At 40.3% G+C, this 22,115-nt stretch overlaps 1 protein-coding gene and 1 long non-coding RNA gene across 4 annotated transcripts in view; one reads left to right on the plus strand and one right to left on the minus strand.

The window, feature by feature from the left end:
• Nucleotides 1-16,215, minus strand: part of LOC124982198 (uncharacterized) — a 35,390-nt gene extending 19,175 nt beyond the window's left edge. For both annotated transcript variants that reach the window (XR_007108214.1, XR_007108213.1), the window contains exons 1-2: nucleotides 15,266-16,215; nucleotides 14,374-14,526 (exon numbers count right to left, since the gene is read on the minus strand). This is a non-coding gene — a long non-coding RNA (uncharacterized LOC124982198). The remainder of the gene's footprint in view (nucleotides 1-14,373; nucleotides 14,527-15,265) is intronic.
• Klhl2 (kelch like family member 2) overlaps nucleotides 16,059-22,115 on the plus strand; it is a 96,549-nt gene continuing 90,492 nt past the window's right edge. For both annotated transcript variants that reach the window (XM_047548441.1, XM_047548442.1), the window contains exon 1: nucleotides 16,059-16,218. In XM_047548441.1, coding sequence (XP_047404397.1) covers nucleotides 16,193-16,218 — 26 coding nt within the window. In that variant the 5' untranslated portion in view covers nucleotides 16,059-16,192. The remainder of the gene's footprint in view (nucleotides 16,219-22,115) is intronic.

A 22,115-nucleotide genomic window follows, 5' to 3' on the forward strand; every position in this document is an offset into this window, starting at 1 on the left:
AAAAGAGAAACAACTTTGGTTTGCTTTTCCTGGTTGACCAGCCTTTCCCTGGTCTAAGCAGCTGCTCAGCAAATCCCTGCTAGAGCTGGAGAAGGAGAAGTCCAGCCTGGAGGGCAGAGCTGAGGAACTCAGAGGGGGCAAGGGTGTCCTCCTGCTGGAGGGAAAAGAACAAGAAAGAGGGAGAAATAATGGAAAGAAGGAAGGAAGGTAGGAAGGAAAAAAAGGAGGGAGGGAGGAAGGTAGCCAGACCTCATTCCTTGTTTCTTCCTTTCAATAAATGACTTTTATAAATTCTACCTGTTTTATTTCTCTCTGTTCCTATGAATCCAGGAGATAGTTTATTCAGTCTTCCCTCAGAGCATCCCATTATCCCCAAGCTATGATTGGAAAAGAAAAAAAAATATTTTAGGGACTTTTAGTATACTAGAGGTCAGAGGAACTCAGTTTCTCCTTTGAGTGACAGTTAGTCAGCTAGTAATGGATGCAACTCAAACCTGATTCAAGTTATTACTTGTTGTCACAGAGCCAGACAAATGAGTCATATGTAGAGTACCTATAATCATTTCAAAGTAAAAAATAATGGATTTGAAACTTTTGCGAGTGTTATTACGTTAAAAGAGGCATCATTATGAAGTTATGTTAAAGGAGGGAAGATGGTTTATACCTAGAGAGAAGGACTTTACAACTCACAGGAATAAATATTTTATTTTTCCATACTTTTATTTGTACCTCATAGTTGTACATAATGATGAGATTTGTTGTTACATATTCATATGTGCGCAGGAAAGATGTTTTCTCCTGTCAGTGAGCTCTTGTGAATTTAGAAACCCCGAGGACTGAGTCACTGATAATTTCCCAACAGATAACATATTGCTAATCTGTTGTTTCTTCTCCTGGGAAATCAGGTGTCAGGGGCTAGAAGTGAAAAATAGAGTCTACCACTCATCAGATATCTGCAGAAACTTGTGGCCTAACAATGATGGAACCAAAACAAAATGAAACAAATCAACCGATATAATTCCAAGAAATAGGAGAGTGTGCTTTAATTGCCACAAAGCCCTGGAAAGCAAAGCAGAGGGTCAAAGTGTTTGCCTCCTGAGGGCTGAAGCTGTTTTATTTTCCGTGAATTCTGTGCACCCCTCAGCAGCATGAAGTAGGCACTCAGAAAGTGTTTGCTGTATTAAAATCGAGGCATACGTGTGTGGAAAAGGCAACCATGTGCCTATGTTGTCTTTCAGATTGAGCATTTCTGAGTCTCTGCCAATCTCTTCTGTTCTTTGCACTGCACAAATTGGTGACAGAAAAAGCAGATGCCCTTATTCTTTTGTACTATCTGTTCTAAGCCTGGATTTCACAGTAACTTTCTTCCTTTTTTTCCCTCCAAGTGAAGAACTGATGATGTTTCTGGTAAACAATGCACATGTCTATTGCCTCTAGTGAGGACAAATCAAGTTCTGTGCAGTGGCACACACCTATAATCCCAGCAACTCAGGAGGCTGAGGCAGGAGGACCACAAACCCGAGGCCAGCCTCAACAATTTAGAGAGGGCTCGTCTCAAATAAAAATAAATAAATAAATAAAAAGAGCTGGAGATGTAGCTCAGTGGTAGAGTGCTTGAGTATAATGATTTCATTCTCAAATCTTTGGAATGTGAGGATCTGGGGGAGTCCCCCTCTGAATGAGATACCTGTCCCTCCAATTCTCTAGATCCCCACTTAGTCTTGTTTGTTTCATCTTAAAGCCATACAACTCTGTATAGAGAGCTTATTACTCTTTTATAAAATAAAATTTTCTTGATGGGTGCATGGGCATGCACCTATAATCCTAGTAACTCAGGAGCCTGAAACAGGAGGATCACAAGTTCAAGGCCAGCCTCAGCAGCTTAGCAAGGCCCTAAGCAACTTAGCAAGACTTGGTCTCAAAATAAAAAATAAGAAGGACTGGGAGAGTAGCCAAGTGGTTAAGTGGCCCTAGGTCCAATCTGTGGTTCCAAAAATAAATAAATAAACTTTTTTGAACCGTGCAGTTATATATTTTTGTTTGTTTGCGTTTTTGGTACCAGAATTGAATTCAGGGACATTTATCCACTAAGGCAGATCCTCAGTCCTTTTTTGTATTTTACTTAGAGACAGGGTCTTGCTGGGTTGCTTAGGGCCTCTCAGTAGGTTGCTGAGGCTGGTTCTGAGGCTTGCTATCCTCCTGCCTCAGCCTCCCAAGATGCTGGGATTACAGGCATGCACCATGGCACCTGGCCAACCTATATGTTTTATTGCAACAAGGGTGGTACTGGAGATCTGTATGGGGTGAAAAGGAAGAGTTCCAACCCATTGCTATCCTGTCATCAATTTATTCTCCGGGGGTCCCAGCTCAGCTGATACGATCTTGACCTTGAAAGACTGAGACAGATTACCTCAGAGCCAATGGTTGAAAAAAGAAAAAAAAAAAAAAAGCTTACATTTGAAATAATTCTGCCTATGTGCCTTCCAATAACTCACTTTACAGTTTTTCTACAACACTGGTCAGGTACCAAAAAGGATTTTAAAAGTGATTACACCCAGCACATCCTGTGTGCCGCACAGACTGCCAAACGTACACCTTGTATTATTCTTCATACATCCTGGATTCCTGGGGAGAGGGTGTATGATGTGGGTGTATTTCGTGTACTTGATGTCTATAAATACACTCAGAGGCTGCTCAAAGCTGCTCACTGTTATTTCAGCACATTCACTCTTCCCGGTTTTTACATACACCCGCACCCTCACAAAAAAGGAGTAAAACTGGATTTTATTTCTGCTGTGATGACCACGATTCCAGATAAGCTGTGACAAAACTAGGTATCATTCTTTAGGTGCACCTCTGTCCGGGGATGTGACCTTGCCCTCTGGCCTTTGAGCAGCCGTGGGTAGGAGAGCGGTGGTCGCTCCATTCTGTGGGGCTGGCTTCCAAGATGCCGACTTCTATTTTTGCCTGCATCTGCCTTCTGCAGTTTGATTCAGGGTTCCTTTCCCCTGCCCATGACTCTGATTCCACTTCTTGGCTGAATTGCTTCTCTTTTCTTTTTCTAGGAATCCCTACCCACAAGCCCTCCACTTACTGCTGGCCCACCCTGCGCTTGCAGGGCAGGACCTTGGCCTTGTTGGAGGCCCCTCACATGGAGGGTCGTTCCATGGCCCTCCCATGGCTTTTCCTCAGTATAGTACTTAAGAACACACTCTCTGCAGCCAGGGTCAGGGTCCAAATCTTGACTATGACTCTTATCAGTTATGGGTTCCTTAACATTCTGTTGGGTTTCTATTTCTCATTGAAAAAATGGGGACAATCCCCCCACCTCAACCTGGAGATGGCATCTCACTATGTTGCCCAGGCTGGTCTCAATCTCCTGGACTCAAGTGATGCTCTCACCTCAGCCTCCTGAGTAGCCAGGCCTGCAGGCACGCACCCCCAGGCCTGGTCGAAAGTGGGGATGTTAGTAGAGCCTACCTCACAGGGTTTTCATAAAGATTGTGGTGGATTGCTGCAATAATGGCAGACTTTTGAACGAAGTCTCCCTGAACCCATTCTCTTGTGAAATTCCATTCCATGTTGGTTTGGGGCTCCGCCATGTGTCCTGCTTTGGCCAATGGCACAAACAGAGATTTGATATGAACATTGCACATTGACTTATGTACTCACTGCATTTTGGGACCCAGCTGTCACCTAGAGAAATCTGGGTTAGCCTGCTGGATTTAGAGACACCTGTTCTAGTTGGCCCTATATCGTCAACCAACTGCTAGTTGTGCAAATTAGACATTTGGTACTGGTCAGCCCCAGCTGACTGGCAAGTGATTATAAATATACCGGTGATCCCAGAAAACACTATGTGGAGCAGAGACAGATTGCTCCAGCCCAAATTGCCAACCCACAGAATCTTGAGCAAATAAGTTGTGTTCAAGTTGTTTCATTTGTGTTTGGCTTGTTACGTAGTAATAGTTAACTGATATACAAACAAAATAGATTTTAAGTTGGACATGGTAGTGCACACCTGTAATCCAAGTGACTCTGGAGGGTTGCAGGTTTGAGATCAATCTGATCAACTGTCTCAAAATAAAAAATAAAAAGGGCTGGAGTTATATAGCTCAGCACCCCTGGGTTCAATCCCTAGTACCACAAAATTTAAAGTTTTTACCTGGTGCACGAAAGGTATTTAGAGAAGGGTCTACAGGCTTCCACCTGAATAAGTCTGTCTTCAAAACACCTTCAGCATCACCATCACAGGTCAACTGGATTATGACAATACCTCACAGATTTCCCTGCTTTTGCTTTTACCTCACTCATCTCCACCCTATAGCTTGTTCTCAACAGAGGAGTTCTTTTCAAATGAAAGGAAAACGCAAGTCAGATTACATCACCATTTGAGTAGAAAGCACAGCAGTGGTTTTCCCATTCACTCAAAGTAAAATCTAGAAAGTCCTTACAAAGGTCCACAAATCCTACAAAGACTGAGCCCTCTGCTCCTGACTCTATCTCTGCTGAAATCTCATTTCTCAATGAAGCCTAAGCTGAATATCCTACTTACCACTGCGTCTCTGCTCACACTAACCTCCTATTTTCTATTTATCCCTTTAGCTTTCTTCTACATATTTTCTCTGTTCTGCTGTGACCCCTTGGGAAAAATAAAAGGAAGGATATATTACAATTAAGTTTACATATTTAAAGAACTCTTACAAAAGAGGTAATGATGAGTTAGTTGACATCTTCCTCTCCAGAAATAGTCTTTCAATTTAGCAGTATGCAAACCTTCATTTTACCAGTATTTATTAAGCATCAGGTGTGTTGAGACATTGCATAAAGTACTGAGTCCATAGAGATAGAAGTCAAAATTACTGTCTTCAACTCACTTATAATCTAGTGTAGAATAATCTAGTATAGCCTTTATGCATTATTAGTTCAACTCCCATATTGTTGACCTATGTGGTGCTTAATATTGAATATCAGTTGTTAACACGGAAAATTAGGAAATTTTTCAATAAAAATCAGAATCTCTGTTTCTCTTGAAAGATCAGACCTCGCAGCATAGTCTGTATTTGAACATGGCACAGGTCACTCAGATTGGAGGACTTGTTGCTGCTTTTCACGGGGTGAAAGTTCTCTACCTCCAATTCACTATATTCACTACTACTATGTATTGTCTCTCAAATATTCAGGTTGGATAACTGTTGCTATTTATCATCTTATGTCTAGCCTGATTTAAATCATTTAGGTTACCTCCCCAGCTTCCAGCAGGCATTTGATTGTTGGATCCCTAGTTTAGTGAATTATATTTGATAATATTCTACTCAAACAAAATTCCGCTTCTAGTCTATAATTTGATGTTCACAATAAGTTTAAGATGTAGGTAGGTCAAGTAATATTAGCTCCATTTTTCACAGAAGGTAATGAAAAATTGCAGTGGATAATTTAGTGATCCTAGGGTAGAGGTGGTTCTAGAATTCAAATTTCCTTTTTAAACATCCTAAGTCTGAAATGTATCTGCAGAAGGAACTGGCCACTTTCACCCCTTTCCCCAGTGTTAGATTTTAGACTTAACATGGGTTCAAGATTGGGGGGAGTAAGGAAAAATTAACACAAAATTAAGTTTGCAATTTTGGTTATTACTTAAGACTGAATTGTGGCATTTTAGAACTATAATTAACTGGAGAACTTTTTATTATCTGAGAGTCATGAACTTGTTCAACATTTCGTCTTAGGGTAAGAAAAGATTATACCAATAAGCAAATGGGTAAAGGGAAAATAGACAAAATTGCATTTTCTATGCAATCAAAATGTGCTATCTTTATTCAATTTACCAGTTACACACAGAAATGCATACCAACGCATACATACAATTTTTCTTTTACATACATAGGATCACACTATACAGTATTTTGTAACTTGCTTTTCCCTTTCATCAGTGTTTCATTTTTTCATGATATTAAGTATTCTTACACTAAAACCACTAAGTAGTGGTATTATAATAATATTTGGCCAGTCACCTATTGGTCTATTTGGGTTTCCAATTTGTTATTATATAAATATGCTGCACTAAATATTCTGGTAGCTGACTCATGTGCAACTATAATTACTTCTTTAGGATAAATTCCTAGAAGTGGAATCACTGTCATAGGGAACATCTATTTTTTAAAATGTTTGATGCACATGTAATGACTCGTAAATCAATGTTCTTCCCTTAAAATCTCTCAAATCCCAACTTGGTCTGCCCACTTCAGCCAGATCAATCTTAGTATAGTAATGTTTGAATATCTTACTCCCTTATTAAAATGCCTTAGTGTTTTTAGCTTATTCAATCAATTTCAAACCACCCCTGCTCAACTTTTGGAGGACCCCTGGGAAAATATCTTGCCTTAGCTGCCCAGTCACCTTTTTTTGGTGGTGCTAGGGATTGAACCCAGAGCCTTGTACATGCTAGGCAAGCACTCTACCAACTGAGCTATATCCCCAGGCCCTCTGACCTACTACCTTTAAGTCCAGGTAGAGTAGATGCATCATTTCTGTTTAGTCTGTCATTTGTTTTTTTCTTTTTCTACATAAGAATCCTATCCTCCACTTTTTTTTTTCCTACTAATCTGAATCCTATATATCCCCTGAAGTCCAGATCAAATTATGCCTCCTACAAAAAGTGCTGCTGGGATAATCCCACCCCCAAATTATCTTTTCATACATGAATCATATTCCTCTGTAATTTTAGATGTATACCTAAAATTTCCCTGGGGTGGGCAAGCTGTTCCTGGCAGGTTATTTTTTTAAATATGACTCCTACAGCAAACACAGTGCTAAGTACTGAACCTTGAAAAGGATTGTAAAATTGTGCAATATGTTCCTGGAGAAAGTTCTGGAATATTCCTTGAATGTGTTTAAAATCAGTCATAGTCCCCTTTGAAATTAGGTGAATGGACTAGGTGAGTTTGAAAAGTGGTGTCAGCCTTACTTTTCTAAGAGTATGATCATAATTGTCATGGGTGAAATGTAAGTAATTTTTTGCTGATTCTATGTAAAACACCTCTACTTACATAGTAGGGAATTCCATAAAAGATAAAAATCTCTCAAAGATGACTGAATCACCACAATGACCAAAATATTTAGTGGTGATCATATGATAAGGATTTAGAAAATCACATTGTATAAAGATATTTTTGTTCACGACTTATAAAACAAAACCAATGAAATTTAAAATTATCCTAGACACTGAACATTAAAGAAAATTTAGTTCATATAAAAATAACAAATTATTTTCATCCCACCCCCCTAAAGTATGGTACTTCACTGTTCCCAAAATACCACACATTCAAATAAACTGTAATTAGGAACACACATAACTTCCCACAGTTAGAACTTTAAAAATGGATTTTAAAAAAATGCACGTTGTGCAATATTTAAACACGCTTTAAAGTAAATCATATTGCCAGTGCAGTGGTACATGCCCCTAATCTCAGCTACTCAGGAGGATGAGGCAGGAGGAATGCAAGTTCCAGGACTTAGTGAGCCCTTATCTCAAAACAAAAAATATAAAGGGCTGGAAATATGGCTCAGTGGTAGAGTGCCCTGGGTTCAATCCCCAGCACTGGGAAAAAAAAAAAAAAGTAAATCATTATTTTAGGTAAGCATGTAATTACTATGGCTTTAGGAAGGTTTAAATGGGAATGAAAACATAAAAAGAATAAAATTTTTGCACTTTTTGACCAATATTCATTAAATAGATAGATCACAACTCAGGTCTCCTAACCCTCATTCAATACTGTCTTAGACTAGGTTACTGGTATGAAAAATTATGGAAAGAATAAGTACAGACTACAAGAGAAAATATGAAAAAATAGAGAATCTAGAAATAACTAAGGTTTTTGGCAATGTAGAATCAAATTTCAAAAACAAAAATTATCTTTACTGGGAAAGTGGTGGCTTTGAATCTTATTCCCTATGGTTTAGAGTAAATATTTGATTTCTAAAAGAGTGGGTATGTTTTGGTGAGAGTGGCAGAAGTTGTCTAAAGAATCAAGATGCAATGGAGTATCCACCTGGCAGTGTACTAGTTAACTGAGGCATTCCTCAAACTTCTTATGTTCATAATTTCCCCTGAAATTTGTATTCATTTAAATCCTGGATGCACTGGTACCTGGCAACTGAGCTCTACTTGCCTGGGTTCCCTACAGCTATGGGCAATTGGCAGTAAGGCTTCCTTAGCTGCTGCTAATGGCTGAAGGTACCATCCAGCATGAGCCCACCCACCTGAAACAAACACAAATCCATCTATTCCTTTGTGTACCACTTATATATGCAACTGCATAGAGAAATGTTTGAAAGACCACACATAAAGTGGTTAACATGTTACCTCTGGTGAGAAGATTGGGAGAGAGGTCAATGGAAGTTTTCATGTCATGGTTTGAATGTTTACTATAAGAATGTAAACATGTATCATTTGCTTAATTTTAAAAAAATTAACAATCAAGAAAGCAACAGGGATGCCAACCTATACAGAGAAATGTGAAGAACAGGAAGGAAGGTTTTCATTTAGTAACAAGGTAGCTCACCACAGAAAGTCACATTACCACTTTCTCCAGGGGCCACTGACTTTATGAGGGTGATTACATCTTTGTACTAGATGTCCTTGTCCTGGCTTTTGTACACCTTCCTGTTGGGTATTTCACTGGAATACCTTCCTGCAACTGCAAACCCTCCTGCCCTATTGCCCCCCACACCATCATTGATCCCACAGGACTTTCTGATTTTTATCAATTTTATTAATTTTTCATGCTTAATATGTTGGGATATTTGACCACTTTATCTTCCCTGTCCCATCTTTCAGGTTCTTCCATCGGTCATTAATTTTTTATACCCATGCTAGATTAAGTCTTATGGTAGAATTTATTTTACTACCTGGGCAAACGCACACACATGCACACACAGAAAAACACATATTCCCCACTTTAACTACCTACTGACTTCATATAAAGTCTAAAATCCATCAAGGATCCCTGGGATCTAACCTTAACATTTCAGTTTTATTTGTTAGTATTTATTCTTGGAATAATTTGTTCAAAATCCCTTTACTCTCCACTGAACATATTCTTTTTCCACTACATAACTTTCTTAAGTGCACAATTAGGCATTTATTTTGTGAAGAGTTTGTATTTTTAAAATTATTTTCATTTAATATGTTGGGTTTATTTTGTGTGTGTGTCTGCTGTTGATTACCACATTTTCAAGGAAGAATTCTTGCTTTAAGTTTTCTATAATTCCTAACTCCAAACTTCATCCCACCAACTCAACTATCACAATGTATTCATCAAAGAAGGCATTCAATAAATGTTGGATGATTGACTGAAATAAAACTCCTCTGTGCCTTCCTTATTTCTGGGCAACATTTATAAAGAAGTTTATATGCTTCCAAAAGTTAAAACAAGTAAAAGTTAATATATAGATAATAGTTAAAATGCACATTGTATGACTTTGAGTTGGAATATGTATTATGGGAAGTAGATGTTTGTGCCAGTTCATTCATTCAACAGCATTCGTTGAGTGCATAATGTGCCAGGTACTTTCTTAGGCTATCATAGTGACCAGACAGACTAAAATCCACATTTTCATGGAGCTTATATTCCAAAGGAGACAACAGACAGCAAGTGAAATAAATGAAACATATAGTTTGTCAATTAATAAATCAAAATGGGCATTTAGGGGGCATAGGTAGTGTGTTTGTGTGTGGGGTTAGTAATTGCAATTTAAACTAATGATTGATGGTCAGTATTTTCCCTATTTGGTATAGAAAAGAGTTGATATATCTAAGTATAAAACAATTAAGATTGGCTTGAATCAGTTTGCCTCAGAAAATATGACTAGAAATATTTTTCTCATGATTTAATTTTAGTTGGTTTTTAACAAAGACTTCAAAATGGCAGCTCAGGTTCATTTTTAGTTCAATGAAGAATAGCTCTCATACATATGCAGCCTCGAGTCAATTCTATTTCTTGGGTTGGATTATTACCAAGATCTTAACAAGGAAAAGGAAGAATTATGGATGCCTCAGGAATTGACTAACCACTTACATCCTGCATTAAACACGCTGCTCTGAATCCAGAAGCTCACTAGTACCAGATTAAGAACTAGAAAGGATTTCTTGGCAAAGGATCCTTACTTGCAAAAATAATTCCAAGATTTGGGCTGAGCTCAAATTTTAGGATTTATGTGAAAATTCAAGACTTATCTTTTTATATTACCATGTGAACAATTTGAACAAGTAATATAAACTCCTGGAAGTTTGGGCTCAAAAGGTCTGGAATTTAAGATGAATATTTTTTTCACCTCTTAGTATTGTTCTTTTGCAAAGTAAAGGACACCTTTCACAATGTTATACAGTAATACCATTAGTAAGGAAAATAACATTTGAACATCAAAATTCATCTTTAGCAATTTCATGATTAAAATAGTAGAGAAGGCATTGGAATGCATTCTAGTGGTAAAGAGATTAGGTAATGGAGTATAATATTATTTGGCTAAAATAATATCAATATGAAGTTACCTTATGTCTAAAAGCCATTTATATTGAAGCATAATCTACTAATTGTTTTGTTAACTGATAACAGATAATTTATAAGTTTTAGTAGGGATGGAATGAGGACACTGAGACCTGTAGCCTATGAGCGTTAGAGGTGAGAGATATATTGATGCTAACAGAAAAAAAGGAGAAAATCAGAATGCCAAACAAGCTTACTTCACAATTTTGCTTAGGGTTGGTGCTATTAGCAGTCTGCTGTGATGAACAATTGGAAGCTATGGGTAGAAGTGTGTGTGTGTATGTGTGTGTGTGTGTGTGTGTGTGTGTGTGTGGTGTGTATGCATAATTTGATATGAATGACAAGCTAATAATGCTTCTCATAATTTATTCAGAATTTTTTCTTGCTCTTTGTCTTCTCACCCTCCAAGTATTGTTGACTGGGTAGAAAGATGTTTAGTCCTCAATAATTCTATAATGAGGTATTACATCACCACACTGCATAAACAGATGCCATATAACTATGTAAAAGTAAAAATAGATTAAGTGAATTTCCTTTTCTTAAAAAAGCACAGAGAAACTGTTTACCTGATATACATTAGTGTGAAACCTATTTTTGTATACTTCCTGTACCAATTCAAATTGATTTTTCAATTAAACTTTTCAGCAAACAATTTGCTTTCATTTCTCTGAGGACTTCAGGATAATGGGCAGGTGTGTTGTGCTGGAAATAAAGCTGACATCTTAAAGACTACAAAAACAAGAAGGCAAGCCTCTATAGGGTAACCTGAGCTCATGGATACAAAGGACCCCTTCAGCTAAAGATTTTCTATTGGTCTGGAGCAGGACTCATATTGCCCCATTTAACACCACAAAGCTTGTAATAAATCCCTTAATGTATTGACAAATCCATTTGCAAAGTCTCACAAAAATATTTAGAAATGCTTCATAATACATTATGTAAGTAAGATGCTTTCAAATCAAAAGTATAAAAGCAAAAACCCCTATTTAAAGTTAGTAAGGCAACTGAAGTAACACATTTTAGGCTTACTCAGTAGCATAGAAAATAGTTTTTCTTTACTTTCTATCTCCATAATTTTTTTTTTTCTTTACAGATGGGGTCTTGCTATGTCACCCAAGCTAGCCTTGAGTTCCTGGGCTCAACAAGATCTTCCAACCTCAGCTTCCCAAATAGCTGGGACTATAGGTTATGCCATCTTACCTGGCTTATCTATTTTTTTTTTTTTTTTTTTTTTTTTTTGGTACTGGGGATTGAACTCAGGGGCACTCAACCACTGAGCCACATCCCCAGCCCTATTTTGTATTTTATGTAGAGAAAAGGTATCACTGAGTTGCTTAGTGCCTCGTTTTTTTTGCTGACGCTGGCTTTGAACTCTCGATCCTCCTGCTTCAGCCTCCAAAGCCATTGGGATTATAGGTGTGCACCACTGCAACCTGCTGGTTTATCTATTTTTGAATGAGTAATTTTTTCAAATTTGCCATCTTTACACTGGAAGGATTTTCAAATGCAGAATCTAACAGATATATATTACTTAGTGAGGCAAAATCTTGTCTTTATAGGAGCAATTCTCAGTCCCCAGATTCTTACCACAGGATGTATTTGTGCCTGCTACATCATGTATGAGTTCTGGTATAACATTTGATTTCAACTAAGTCCAGGTAATTTTTGCCAACAGCTACTGTCATGGATTTATTCACTAGTGTGGTCTCATCTTCTTTACAAGTGATATATTCTGTTCATTTAAATTAGCTTTAGATTACAGGTACATAATATGTCTGAGGAATTGTTCTATTTCAACAGTATAACAAATGGATGTACTTTTATAAGATCTCATTCCTTTGCTAGGGGTGAAAGATTCATCTAAAGACAGCCAAGGGCTGAAGGTGTTTTTCAGTGTTAGAGAGCTTGTGCAGCATGCACGAGGTCCTGGGTTCAATCCCCAGCACAACAAAAACACCAAAATAAAAAACAAAACAAAACAGAACAACAAATAAAACTCTAAGAGGTAGGTACATGGAGCTAAAAACTTGAGTAGGGAGAGGTCAAACACCTTTGAATATCCAGTCAGTTCTTACGCCAAAGAAAACAGAAATGAGAATTTCTTAGTGGTCCTGAGTAGCTACTCCTCAGGATATGGTAAAACAAGGCATAAAACAGGATAAGGTAAATCAAGGAAAGGAGAGTTACAGACTCCCCTCCCCCCACATTCTACCCTCAGTACTGCTGGATTTGTTAATCTTGTCAAGTATTTTTTGTTTACTTTTTCTTGTGAATGGTGTGGAGGCTGCAACTGGCCAAGGGCCAGTTTTGTGAAGTTACTTGGCCCACATAAAGATGAAAATGGAAACTTTGGCCTCATAAATTGCTACTGCTCTTAGGTAGGTCTGTTTATGCCTGAAAAGCCAAGGCTTCAGTCACTGTCTTCAGAAAACAACAAAAGTTAACATTTTCAAATTGTTTCAAGATCCTTAGATGAGATATTTGATTAAATCCAATCTGATGGAGATTCCAGGATCTAAATTGAGAGTTCAAGCTCTTCTCTAGTCTGGAGGAAATGGAGTCTGGAGTGGAGATACAGAATAAGAATGTGTATTGTCTTCAAATCTACCTGGTATGACACACTAGAATACTAGAGCTTATAGGCTGACACTTAACCCAAAGTAAGATTGAACTGCATGTGACAGACAAAACCAACCCAGAGGAGGAAGAGGCGAAAGGGGGTATGGTTTGAGGATATGCATTCTTTGTCAGATCGAAGCATCTTTTTAAAAAAAATTTTAGTAGCTATTGTACATATAACATTATTTCAAGTAAAAGATACAAAAGCAGTAGAAGATCCTCCCACCCCCATCCCCATAAAAAAGAGCTCTTGAAATGATCACCCAGCCCTGCCCACTCAGTTTGCATGCTGAAGGAAGTCAGGCCAAAGGCCTGGCATAATTAAGTTAGTGTTATGTTCTGCTCTACCACTTAACTCCAGTTTCTAGTGGAATCAGGTATAACTGATGGCACAGAAATGTGTAGAAATAATAATAGCAACTAACATTTATTAAATGTCTCTACTGTGCACTTAAAATAATAGTAACTAACATTTGTTAAATGTTTCTACTGTGCATGTAAAGCTTTATATGGATTATTTCATTTAATTTTACAACTTTATAAAGTAGGAAGTTTTATTTCTGTCCTGAACAAAGCTATCATTAACACTAGAGAAACTACCCACACACATGGTAGATCAATAATGCCACCAGGATACAGAGGTTAGCTCACACTAAGGCATATCAAAGTAGTGGCCTTTTCCTGGAACATTTCACTAGGCTACCAGGACACTTCCCGAGACCTCTTCCTACCCCTTGGCTGTTCTTCTTTCATTTCCTTTGCTGGATTTTCCTCATTTTCTTAATGTTGGAGTTTTCCCAGGGTTCACTTCTGGTTCCTTTGCTCTGGCTACATTATCCAGTTGATTTCAAACAGTTCTGTGACTTTACATACCAACTACATACCACAACCTCCAAATTTATGTTTACCCCAGACATGCATTTTAACTCTCTACACCTGTCTTCATTTGAATGTTGAACAGATCTCAAGTTTACCATATCTAAATCAGAGTTCAAATACTCCTCCCCACAATTTGTTGTTTCCCAATCTTTCCACCCTCAGTAAACAGCAACTCTATTCTCCCTAGAGCTCAAATCAAAACCCTTAGATCAGGGAAGGTTCAATCCTCAGCACCAAAACCAACCAACCAACCAAACCAAACAAACTAACCCCAAACTCGTAGGATCATGTTTGACTCCATTCTTTCTCTTATGCTCATATGGAATCTTACCAGAGGTTCCTGGTGCTTTATCCAATAAATAGGTCAGAATGTAACGACTTCTTTTAATCTGACTCTAGCCCAGACCCTCCTTGTGTTCCTCCCATCAGGTTAATCTTGCTGGCTCTCTTGCATCCTTTTGCATATTGCCCATACAGCAGTCATCTTTAAAACAAAAACAAAAACTTTTGAACATTTTAAAACATATACATAACTACACATAAATGATGATCATCTCCACACACCCATCACCTAGCCCCCCAAATTAACATTTTGTCAATCTTCTTTCATTTATGCACTTAAAAATTTTTTTTTGGTGGAGTATTTTGAAACAAATCTCAGTAAGGTCATCCTTTTAATGATCTGATCAAGCTGCTGACAACTTTCCAAGTGCTTCTCATCTTAGCAAGCCACATCGTTTCATCATGGCTTACAAAGCCTCTGTGGTCCATGACTACTCTGTCCGACCCCACGCCCACTCCTATCTTGTTTCCTGCCCTCGCTCTGCCTCAGTTGTATACTCAAGGGCCTTATCTAAGCACAGTTTGCTGGACCCCACCTCTAGGAGTCCTGATTCTGCAGACTTTAAGTGGGAATTGAGAATTCCCATTTATAACAGGTTCCCAGGTGTTCTGCTTCCAGCGGGCATATTCGAACAACCAGTCATAACGTTCTCCTTCCCATTTAACAAGGCAGGCAGGATCTTGCTTAGGAGTCTCTGCATTGCTCTTCCCTCGGCCCTGGGGCATTCTTTGCATAACTGAAGATTTATGTTATTCCATCTGTTTAATTGACACCTTTGGAGAGGCCTTCCCTTACCACTCCTTCTAAAACAGCACCTCCTCTCCTCACTCGGATTTATTTTTCTTCATAGTAGGCACAGTTCGTTCATGGTTTCTCTTACCACGTCTAGATGGACAGCTCCACAAGCGCAGAGACTTGGTTTGGCTCTCTACCACGTTCCCAGTACCCGAACCTTGCCTGGTAGGTGCTCACTTCACTCATCCAAGGCATAAATGGTATACTGAGGAGGAAGACCTAGCTTCTTGCTTGGGACCTACTGGACAGGCATATTCATTTCTTCTTGCCTCGGTTTCACCGTTTGGAAAGGCTGGGGATGGTTATGCCTACTCTTTCCATGTTCCTGGGTAGACGCTCAAATTAAAAGAATGAATGTGAACATGCCCGAGAAGCAGAGCAGCAAGTGAATACCAAGCGTCATTAGGCGGTGCTTTCTGTCGCCTTTTTCCTGCACACACACCCCTCCCCCCATTTTTCAGCTCCCCCGTCCGGGTGACCCACAGGCGCGCTGCGGGCGGCAGCCGCCCGCGCTCCGGCCCCGCGTCTGGGCCCGCCCGCCCCGCTCCGGCTCGCGCCCGCCCGCCCGCCTCCAGAAGCAGCACAGCAGAAGCCGCCTGGGCGGCAGCAGCAGCGACAGCAGCACAACAGGAGGAAGGGGAGGCGCCGAGGGAGGGGTCCCCGGCCGCCGCGGGAGGCCGCATCGCCGTCCCGTCACGGCGTCAGCGCCAGCCGGGGCCGAACCCGGAAGTGGCCGAGCCCGCGCGCCCGCCCGTCCCGCCGCCGCCGCCGCTGCCGCCCCGCAGTCGGGCGAGCGCGGGAGCCGCGCAGGCACACGGAGCGCGCCCGGCCGAGCGGGCCATGGCCGCGGGGGCCGCCGCCGCAGGTGGTGGCGCGCGGTGAGGCGAGCGCGGCGCCCCCTCCGGGGCGGATGGAACGCGGCTCGGCGGGCGGGCAGTGCCGGCGTCCGCGGCTGGAATGGTGCTGGCGGCGGCGGTCGGTGCCTGCGTTCTGAAGCCCGAGAGGAGCCACAATGGAGACGCCGCCGCTGCCTCCCGCGTGAGTGAGCGGGCGGGCGGGTGGCGGGCGGGCTGCGCCGCTGCGGATAAGCGCGCCAGCGCTGCGGCGCGTGTCGCCGGCCACGGAGCTGCTCGCGGCGGCCGCCTGGTGCCGGCCGGCGGAGGAGCCCCGAGGCGCCGGGGGCGGCGGGGTGGGAGGTGGGAGATGCGGGGCGTGACGAGGCGCCCTGCCCGCAGTCCCGAGCCCAAGGCGGCGGAACTCAGCCTGGCCGGGCAGCGACTTGTGTCCAGGGTGTCCAGGGCGGTCTTCCCAGTCCCAGGCGAATAGAAGATTCGGGATGGGGCTGGGCATGGGGGACTCTGCCCATTCCGTGTGTTCCTCCCTGGAAGGCAGAGGCGGCCGGTGCCCTGCTTGCCCACCCTTCCTCCTAGGTACGGACAGGATGCCCGGACTCCGGCGAAAAAAGGCAGCTGGAAAGTACCCGACTCCCGGCGTCTAAATGAATTGATCTCAGGTTGCTTGTTTCCCCTAATTTCTAACAAAATTAATATCGGAGGAGCTTTTACATCACTCTAAATGAGCTGCGGCCGTTCAGGGCATGTGACCTCCTACCTGGCACTGCAGACAATTTTATCCAGAAATCAAGAGCATCTTCTGTTTCCTTGTTACCTGGGGCAAATTAATCGTCTATCGACCTGCCAAGGCACAGGTGTCTTTTTCCCGGGTGTCCAAGCACATTCAAAATCACCTGCAACCAAATTACTTTGTAGGAATTTAAAAAAGCTGAGAAATTACGTGGAAGATGTTGAATTATTCAGTACGAGATTTTCTTTTTAATTTTAAAATATGGTCAAAGCGGAAGGTAAATCCCCACGAGTTTTGAAAATTTCAGTTTTGATCTGCTTCCCTTATGTTAAGGCTTTATGAAGGAACAAGAGTCCTTTGAATTTGACTTTTCAAAGCGCAGACAAACCTCCTTGTGAAGAATGGTGTACCTTTTCGTGAGAGCTTATTCGTGGAGTCTTACATTTTTTAGTTAGATTTGGCTAGCCTCACTCCATGGCAGTTGTACCACACCAGCCTCTGGTGGCTATTTGGTAGAATTCCAGCCAAAATATGGATAAATTGTGCTGAAAAAAATTTTTTTTTGATGTTGAGTCCTTTTAGGAGAACGAATGAGATTCTCAAAGTACATTACAGAATTTTTAGCTTGAGTGGAACAGGTCATGGGGATCTAAGGGACAGATGATAAAACTCTTGAATTGACCCTCCTGGGCTGATAGAAAAATGAGGAGCTCAGCTGCTTCTTGATTGCTGTGGCTTTGAGGCTCTGTGGTCTGATCCTGTTCTCCAGCAGGTTGGGGAAAGGCTCCTGAACCCCCAGAAAACATGATGGTGGATTGTTAGATTCAGCAGCAAAAACATAGCAGAAGCATATGAGGTTTCTGCTCAGGTTCAGAAGCACTTATGGTTGACATATATATATATATGTCTCTATATAGACAGTACATCATATATAATATGTAGTATGTAGGATTGTTATCTGTAGTAAACCTGCCCCCTTTTTTTATCAGTCGTCTGCAGTCCCTTTTACTTTTGAAACAGTGAACTAAAGCAAGAACAAGGGAATCTTAAAATGCAGGTAAAAAGAAGGGTGTGGAAAATCAGGCTCTGGAGGGAGGAAGTAGAGGAAGAAAGTGACTTAGATTGAAGTAAAAAATGAGATGTGTGCATGCTAATATTGATAAACTGAATTAGGGCAGATTAGCTAATTGTAATTTTGATATTCAGCACTGAGACTCCATCAGTAGTGCTGAAAATCAGGTGTGGTGGTGGATGTCAGTAATTCCAGGCACTTGGGAGATTGAGGCAGGAGGATTGCAGGTTCAAGGCCAACCTTACTTAATGAGACCCTGTCTCAAAAAAAGATGGGGATGTAGCTCAGTGGTAAATGATCTCTGGGTTCTATTCTCACTACTAGGAAAAAAAAATGCAGAAACAATGTGAGGCTGAGATATAAGGGAGAACCTGGAAGGCCAGCATGGATGAAAGAGTTATTGAACTCCTTTGAATCTTGGGTGGCTAAAGTTGCTGAGACTTTTTTTTAAAATTGTTTCCATCCATTTGATTAAAATACAAATAGGTTTTATTTTCATTTGGCGTATCCAGAATTAAGCCTAATTCCAGAACCTGTTATCATATTACTTACCTTTGTGTACCTCAGAACTAGTTTTTTGTTTTTTTTTTTTTTTTTTTTTTACTTCTCATGCTCTGGCCTGTTGCCTCTACTCCCATTAACTTCTTTCCATCTGGGATGAAGGGTGCCAGATTTTTGAAATGCAGGTAGGGTCTTTGGGAAGGTACTTCACTGCTAGAACTGGGATAGGACAGAGACCTGTGGAAGTTATGGGGATCACTTGGCTTTTCATGGGTTAGATTTTTAGCCTGAGCTTTAAGGCAAAGAAAGATGTTCTCCCTGGACTTAAAAAGTGCTACGGATGATGTGGTTGGAAGCAGAGATTCAGAATTCACTTTGTGTGAGTTTCTGTTTATTATTTCATTCCACCTGCAAATATTTAAATGCCTGTCTCTGCCTGGCACTGTATGTGGTGCTTTTTGCTTGTGCTTTTATAACAGCCAAGTTTACGTTGTTCTCCAGTACACCTTGCTCCCCTTTGGCCTGTTAACACATTGTCTTTGGGTGGCAGGCATCTTTGCCTAGATTCCTGTTCCCTTCTGGATGATCTCTTTGACCTTTTGATCTCTTGTGCTTATTCTTTGCCTCTAAGTTGTCTTAATCCTATTATGATTCTCATATTGTCAGTGGACTTTGTATTTCTGCTTATTATTTTCTGCAGCCTTGTGTATATGTGGCATTTAGATTTTGTTGCATTTTGAGGTCTGGATATACCAAGACCATGTGACATTTGCTTGTGGTCAAACCTGAAAGGTGTGCAGCTATACCCTAAATGTAGATTAATAAGGGAATTTCAGGTAGTAAACTGCCATGTGCAGAAGGAAATGATTATCCCTGTCCTCAGGATTGTTTTATACCTTCTAATTCTTATAGTTATTTGTATAAAGGGTTTTCATAGTTGTTAAGTTGCAGGAATACCGTGAGGTATAGGACTGAGTGCATTCCTTTTATCTCCTCTCTCTCAACAGTTTTCTTGACCTTTGTTTTCTTACTGGCTTCTTTATCTCAAGTCAGGTTACTTTTTATTTTATTTTTTACAGTGCTGGAGAGTGAAGCCAGGGGTGCTGTACTTTGAGTAAAAAGAGCTGAATAGCCCCAGCCCTTTAAAATTTTTTATTTTGAGTCAGTGTCTCACTAAGTTAGTGAGGCTGACTTCTAATTTACAGTCCTCCTGTCTCAGCCTCCCAAGTTGCCACTGCGTCTGGCCCAAGTCAGCTCACTATAGGCTTTGCTTTTTTGCCTTTCCTTAACCAAACCAAGCAGATGTGCCTCGGATAGAATAGTATATTTTTCAGTGGATGATTCTACATCACTTGTGACTCTTATCATCAGAGGTGTTCAAAAAGGCAAACAACTTGTTGACCATGCTCTAAGGAATTTGGGCAGCAAAAGATTGGTTGGATTAGTGCAGAGGTTCTCAGAGTTTTGGATTTCTTTCAGCTGCTTTAAAAAAAGTGAAGTCCAACATATAACTGCTATTTCTTGTTTTGACAAATAAAATAACTATTGACAGAACAATAATTACCAACTATTGCCACTTTTTTTTTTTTTTATGAAAGAAAGGGCATTTTACTATCACTCCTCAAATATAAGGAAGGGTGTAATCTCTGAATAAAAAGATGGTCCTTAAGTTGAATACATTTAGTTTTTTGAAGACTTATTGTATTGTCCTCATTTTGTCATAGATAAGTAAAAAATTTAATTGAAACCTGGCATTTGTAATCCATTGAATCAGATGACTTTAACGTTCTGAGTCAGTTACTGTGCATTGGGAACCTTGTTATGGCTTACCCCAATATTCATTTGTTCGTCTTTTATAAAGTGTTTTAGAGTGTATTCTTGTTTTTTAAAAATTAGTCCTGAGTGTATATTGAGCATTCATAGGTGAATCTCCCCAGTAATAGGCAAAGATATTTCAGATAGTTTGGAACAGTAGTGGCTCACAGGATAATAGTGAAAGACTTATAGATCAACATGGGTTAAAGGAATCATTCTCTGTTGGACATGCATTTGGAGATGTTTGGGAACTTAAAGAGTGAATTCTCTTTTTTTTTTTTTTTTTAAAACTGAGGCTTGAACCAGGGTGGCTGTATCACTGAGTCACATCCCCAGCCCTTTTTATTTTGAGATAGGCCCTCTAAGTTGTCACGACTGACCTTGAACTTCAGATCTTCCCACCTCAGCCTCCCAGGTTGCCAGCAACAGGTGTGTGCCACTGCACCTGGCTGAAATTCTGAGCTTCTGATGGATTATCTACTCTTGGCTCAGACTTAAGACTCAATGTCTCTAAAATTGAGTTCATAACATTGAAACTGGTTCTTAAACCAGTTTCCCTTTGTACCTTTCCACTCACCAGTGGGGCAGCCATTCTTCTGTTTCTTAATATACAAAACATTGGAATAGCCTTGGACTTCCCTCTGTTCATCTTCCACCTTGTATCAGTCCACAGGAACTGTAGAGTCTTGGTTTCAAGTGTCTGTTCTGACTGGCTGCCATTCTCATGAGTGGATTTTATCCCTTGATACCTGCATTTTGTTAGTGGTCTCCTTGTGAACTTTCTGTATTCTCTCTTTTCAGTCCACCTACAGTTTTAACTTCCAACATTCTAGAGTTGTGTAAAATGATTTATCAAAACCAGATAGAGTCATAGCTTTCCATCATTTCTACCTTGTCTTATCCATTATGTACTTTAACCTCCTAGACTAAACTCTGCCTTATCATAAATCAGAACTCTCTATCCTCTTCCTGTTGTTCTCCATTCTCCTGTTCCCAGTAAAAACGACTTGGAGTTCCTTCAAGGCCCATTTGGAGACCACGCTTTCACAAAGTTTTTCCTGTTTACTCCAGCTCTTTCCAGCTCATAGTTGCATTCCTATAACATTTCTAATCAGTAGCCCATAATCTTGAAACTGTATACTGATGGGGGCCGTTCCTTGGTTTTTCGGATATGCCTATCCAGATAGATGGAAACTTGAGAAGGATCCTGATTCAACTTCCCTTAAATCCCTCACCCTGCTTGGTACAAGTTATGTAGCAGGTGCCTACTTAACATTTGATTTATTAATAGTACTGGTCATTTCGAGTATTACTATTGACTTTGATTGAATGTTGCAATTAAATTTGAGGAAGGCCAAAAAACAACAAAAGTATATCTTCATATTCAGTTTAGCTTCTAACTTTAACATTTTTCCCCAGAACTTTATGTTTACATCCATATGGTGTTTAATCCTTATACAGCTTCCTGAGATAAGTAGGTAAGGTATTGGTATCTTTGACTTTCATATTACATTCCACATTAGATATATTTGTGGGGTAAGTTTTTAAAAGTAAACAGTCTTAAGCTCAAAGGGGCTAAGTGACTATCCAGGGTCATTTGTTTAGTATTTGGCATAGGCAAGACTATAATTTAGGTCTTTCACCTGTTTCCAGTCCTCTTCTTCATTCAATTGCTAGAAATTTAGCCCATCAACTAATTGCCAGGTCATCTTGCTGCCCCTTCTTACCAGCCAACTGAAGGCAATACTAGGTAAAGTGGCAAAAGAGAGGTAAAAAATATGAGTGATAAAAGACATGGACATGTTTGAAATAGAGCATCAATCTCCCTTTCCCTATTTTAGCATTTCACAAATATCCTACTCAGCCAGTGCTTTGTTAATTGTTTATAAAATATTCTTTAAAAGATTGACCTTGCATAAGACATGCTTCTCTCCTCGTCTCCTTCCTGGTTAATAGTCACTGT

The sequence above is a fragment of the Sciurus carolinensis genome, chromosome 4 (genome assembly GCF_902686445.1).
Source record: "Sciurus carolinensis chromosome 4, mSciCar1.2, whole genome shotgun sequence".
NCBI classification, from domain to species: Eukaryota; Metazoa; Chordata; class Mammalia; order Rodentia; family Sciuridae; genus Sciurus; species Sciurus carolinensis.